This window comes from Carassius carassius, chromosome 6, assembly GCF_963082965.1.
Source record: "Carassius carassius chromosome 6, fCarCar2.1, whole genome shotgun sequence".
NCBI lineage: Eukaryota > Metazoa > Chordata > Actinopteri > Cypriniformes > Cyprinidae > Carassius > Carassius carassius.
In genome coordinates, this window is record NC_081760.1 from 40,771,756 (window position 1) to 40,776,755 (window position 5,000).

Below are 5,000 nucleotides of genomic sequence, written 5' to 3' on the forward strand. Positions count from 1 at the left end.
ATCTCATCTCCTTCAAGCCATTTCTCCTGCAGTTATACCTGCACTCACTCACATCATCAACACATCCCTCCACACTGGTGTTTTTCCCTCATCATTTAGACAGGCACGTATAACTCCACTACTTAAGAAACCCAACCTCAACCCATCTCTTTTAGAGAACTACAGACCAGTTTCACTTCTTCCTTTCATTGCAAAAACACTTGAACGAGCTGTGTTCAACCAAGTCTCTACATTTCTCACACACAACAACCTCCTTGACAGCAACCAATCTGGCTTCAGAAGTGGACATTCAACTGAGACGGCCTTGCTCTCAATTGTTGAAGCTCTAAGACTGGCAAGAGCGGAATCCAAATCTTCAGTACTTATCCTGCTTGATCTGTCCGCTGCTTTTGACACGGTTAACCACCAGATCCTCCTATTAACCCTACTGGCAAAAGGCATCTCAGGAACCACACTTCAATGATTTGAGTCTTACCTGTCAGATGGGTCCTTCAAAGTATCTTGGAGAGGTGAGGAGTCCAAGTCACAACATCTAACTACTGGGGTGCCTCAGGGCTCAGTTCTTGGACCACTTCTCTTCTCTGTCTACATGGCATCATTAGGTTCTGTCATTCAGAAACATGGCTTTTCATACCACTGCTATGCTGATGACACTCAACTCTACCTCTCATTCCATCCTGATGATCCGACGGTAGCTATTCGCATCTCAGCTTGTCTAACTGACATTTCTTCCTGGATCCTTCAACTCAACCTTGCCAAGACAGAACTGCTTGTGATTCCAGCAAACCCATCGTTTCATCACAATTTCACCATCAAGTTAGGCACATCAACCATAACTCCTTCAAAAACAGCTAGAAGCCTTGGAGTTATGATTGATGATCAGCTGACTTTCTCAGACCACAGTGCTAAAACTGTCCGATCCTGCAGATTTGCTTTATTCAACATCAAGAAGATCAAGCCTTTCTTTGGGAACATGCTGCACAACTCCTTGTTCAAGCTCTTGTTCTGTCCAGGCTGGACTATTGCAATGCTCTCTTGGCAGGTCTTCCAGCCAATTCTATCAAACCTTTACAATTAATCCAGAACGCGGCAGCAAGATTAATTTTTAATGAACTGAAAAGAATAAACGTCACACCTCTGTTTATCAATAGCTGTTCGCATAAAATTCAAGGCATTGAATGTTTGCCTACAAAACTACCACTGGCTCTGCACCCCTTTACCTAAATTCATTATTTCAGACTTATGTGCCCTCTAGAAGCTTGCGTTCTGCAAGTGAACGTCGCTTGGAGAAGTCGTGGCCTAGTGGTTAGAGAGTTTGACTCCTAACCCTATTGTTGTGGGTTCGAATCTTGGGCTGGCAATAACACGACTGAGGTGCCCTTGAGCAAGACACTGAACCCCCAACTGCTCCCCGGGTGCTGCAGCATAAACGATGCCCACTGCTCCTGGTGTGTGTTCACGGTGTGTGTGTGTGCACTTTGGATGGGTTAAATGCAGAGCACCAATTCTGAGTATGGGTCACCATACTTAGCTGTATGTCATGTCACTTTTGATTGTGCCATCACAAAGAAGCACAAAGTCACTTTTACGGACTTTTAAATTAAATGTTCCCTCCTGGTGGAATGACCTGCACAACTCAATCCGAGCAGCTGAGTCCTTAGCCATCTTCAAGAATCGGCTTAAAACACATCTCTTCCATCTTTATTTGATCCTCTAACTTTAACACTAACTATTCTAATTATATTCTTAAAAAAAAAACTAACATCCTTTCTAATATTTTTGTATTCTATTATTTCATTATACATGTGTATATATATATATAAAAAGTCCTCTAACACTAGCTTGCTCTATTCTTTTTCTATTCTGTTTTCTTTTTATTATATTATTTAAAAGCCCTTGCTACGTGTAGTGTGTTTAAGCTAACTGAGACTTGTTATAGCACTTATATATCAATGCTCTTTTGTTGTTTTTGATTGCTTCCATTGTCCTTATTTGTAAGCCGCTTTGGATAAAAGCATCTGCTAAATGATTAATGTAAATGTAAAAATCAGTATCATACGCTCGTGTGGTGAATTTCATGTGATGGTTTACTAGAGGCTGGATTTATTGATATGTGACAGCCTCCTGAATAAGAGTCTTGTGGAGGATGCTGAGTGGATGTTTGTCTCTGTGATTCAGTAATAACAGTGTGTTGTTCTCCTGCAGGTGGGCCTTTTCCCTTCTAATTACGTGGAGGAGGAGCACTCAGATTACTGCTGAGCATCAGACTCACAGAGCGAAACACTCAGTCGAGCATCAGTCCCTGGCTCGGACACACACACAGAGAGAGAGAGAGAGAGAGCGTTCTTCACCAGACGAGAGGATGATTCAGCGTTTCATACTGACTCCAGCTCACAGTGGTTTAATCCAGGAGTGACTCAGATTAGGTTTGACGGGTTCAGAGGAGCTCATTAGGGTTTCAGTGGTTGTATCAGGGTGTTCTTCCTTCAGATTCTAATTAAAGTGGTTTTAAAAGCATTGTGCTGTTCAACAAACACAGAGACTTGATCGTACAGAACTGTAAACTTTATTTCCAGATTATATCAAAACAATTCAACTGAACAAATATTCTGATGCCTCGAGACATGATGAAACCGACTTGCTCCACAAACTGTGTGTGTGTGTGTGATGTAATGTGTTGCTGTGTGTGTGTGTGTGATGTAATGTGTGTGTGTGTGTGATGTAATGTGTTGCTGTGTGAGTGTGTGTGATGTAATGTGTGTGTGTGTGATGTAATGTGTTGCTGTGTGAGTGTGTGTGATGTAATGTGTTGCTGTGTAAGTGTGTGTGTGTGTGTGTGTGTGATGTAATGTGTGTGTGTGTGTGATGTAATGTGTTGCTGTGTAAGTGTGTGTGTGAGTGTGTGTGATGTAGTGTGTGTGTGCTACTGGTAATAGAGCTCGAGGTTCATGCCGTCGTGGATTTCATCTGATGCTTGGAGTCAAGGATCTGGACGATTATTATTATTAATGCACAAGTCTCCAACAACAGCCTTAAAGGACAGATTGAATGTGTCGCAGACTTATGGAAAGTTTTACTCAACACAAAGCACTAACTAACCCATGATAGAACACTTTGCAGTAAGGTTTCATTTGTTAAGTGCTTCAGTTAGGTAAATCCTTCTTCAGTCAGCGTTTATTAATCTCAGGTAACGTGAACTCTCTACATTCACTCTATAAACACATGGTGGTGAGATTTTAGTCATGTAAGTTTTCCCAGCCTGTCTTAAATACCCTTCCCATGTGCCTCTGGTCTCTCATGAAAGAACAATCCTAGTTATTGTTTTACATGCATAAACCAAATAAAATTATACAAATATGAGCTTCACGTTTGAGCTTTAAAATGGACCAAATGCATGAAAATTGGACCAAATGTCCAAACAGCTGATAAAAACATCACAATAATCCACAGCACTCCAGTCCATCAGTGAACATCTGGAGAAGACAAAAGATGAAACACATCCAGCATTAAGATGATTTTAACTCAAATACATAGAGACTATAATCCATAATAACACTTCCTCCAGTGAAAAAGTGTTCTGGTCTGAATCAGGAGAGAAATCTGCACAGATCAAGCAGCGTTTAAACAGATCTAAACTAATGTGTGAGAGACAACAGCAGATGCATTTCTTCACTGGAGGAAGTGTTATTATGGATTGAGTTAAAATCATCTTAATGCTGGATGTGTTTCATCTTTTGTCTTCTCCAGATGTTCACTGATGGACTGGAGTGCTGTGGATTATTGTGATGTTTTTATCAGACTCTCATTCTGACGGCACCCATTCACTGCAGAGCATCCATTGATGAGACACTGATGCAGTGCTACATTTCTACAAACCTGATGAAGAAATAAACTCATCTTGATCTCAGAGTTATTTCCAGGCAGTGCTCATGTTTTGCTGAAGTACTGAAGGTGAGTTTGTGAAGGATACAGTCTCCCAGTGACACGTGGTCTTTGAATATGGTGTACCTGCACACACACACACACACACACAGCTCACATCACAATCAGTGCTGTATTCTGCACTCATCTGCTCTGCAGGATCTGACTGTGGTCAAGCCAGCCACTAAGTTATTTCAAGAGTCGTGCATAAACTGCGTATTACAGTAAAACAGTCAGAGAACTGATCTGAATGCAGCGCTCTTTTTTCCCCAACACACAGTCCGTAGCTTTCTGATGCTGAATACAAAAATAAAAGCCCTCCAATACTCATATTACGAAATAAGAGCAAGAATATACACTTGCTTCGTCTCTACATTGAAAAATATATAACAATAAAGGTTCTAGACTGAGTTTACCTTCCCACAGTGTTAGTCTGATGTGGAATTACAAAATAAGAGTCCCCAACTTTCATATACAGGTGCATCTCAAATCAGAATGTCATGGAAAAGTTTGTTTCAGTAATTCAACTCAAATTGTGAAACTCGTGTATTAAAAAAAATTCAATGCACACAGACTGAAGTAGTTTAAGTCTTTGGTTCTTTTAATTGTGATGATTTGACTCACATTTAAAAAAAAAAAATCACTATCTCAGCCAATTAGAATTCTTTATAAGACCAAAAAAAACCCAACCTTTTAGTGAATTGTTGGTCTTCTGGAAGTTATGTTAATTTACTGTATATGTACTCAATACTTGGTAGGGGCTTTTTTGGTTTAATTACTGCCTCAGTTCAGCATGGCGTGGAGGTGATCAGTTTGTGGCACTGCTGAGGTGGTCTGGAAGCCCAGGTTTCTTTGACAGTGATCTTCAGCTCATCTGCATTGTTCGGTCTCTTGTTTCTCATCTTCCTCTTGACAATAGCCCATAGCTTCTCTCTGGGGTTCAGGTCTGGTGAGTTTGCTGGCCAGTCAAGCACACCAACACCATGGTCATTTAACCAACTTTTGGTGCTTTTGGCAGTGTGGGCAGGTGCCAAATCCTGCTGGAAAATGAAATCAGCATCTTCAAAAAGCTCGTCAGC

The 5,000-nt window shown here is 40.9% G+C and overlaps 1 protein-coding gene and 1 long non-coding RNA gene across 2 annotated transcripts in view; one reads left to right on the top strand and one right to left on the bottom strand.

Moving 5' to 3' along the window:
- Window positions 1–2,517, top strand: part of LOC132142888 (proto-oncogene vav-like) — a 24,084-nt gene extending 21,567 nt beyond the window's left edge. The window contains exon 28 of the mRNA XM_059553079.1: window positions 2,206–2,517. Coding sequence (XP_059409062.1) covers window positions 2,206–2,259 — 54 coding nt within the window. The 3' untranslated portion in view covers window positions 2,260–2,517. The remainder of the gene's footprint in view (window positions 1–2,205) is intronic.
- Window positions 2,518–2,898: 381 nt separating this feature from the next.
- Window positions 2,899–5,000, bottom strand: part of LOC132142081 (uncharacterized) — a 3,110-nt gene continuing 1,008 nt past the window's right edge. Inside the window, exons 2-3 of the long non-coding RNA XR_009434023.1 lie at window positions 3,971–4,008; window positions 2,899–2,967 (exon numbers count right to left, since the gene is read on the bottom strand). This is a non-coding gene — a long non-coding RNA (uncharacterized LOC132142081). The remainder of the gene's footprint in view (window positions 2,968–3,970; window positions 4,009–5,000) is intronic.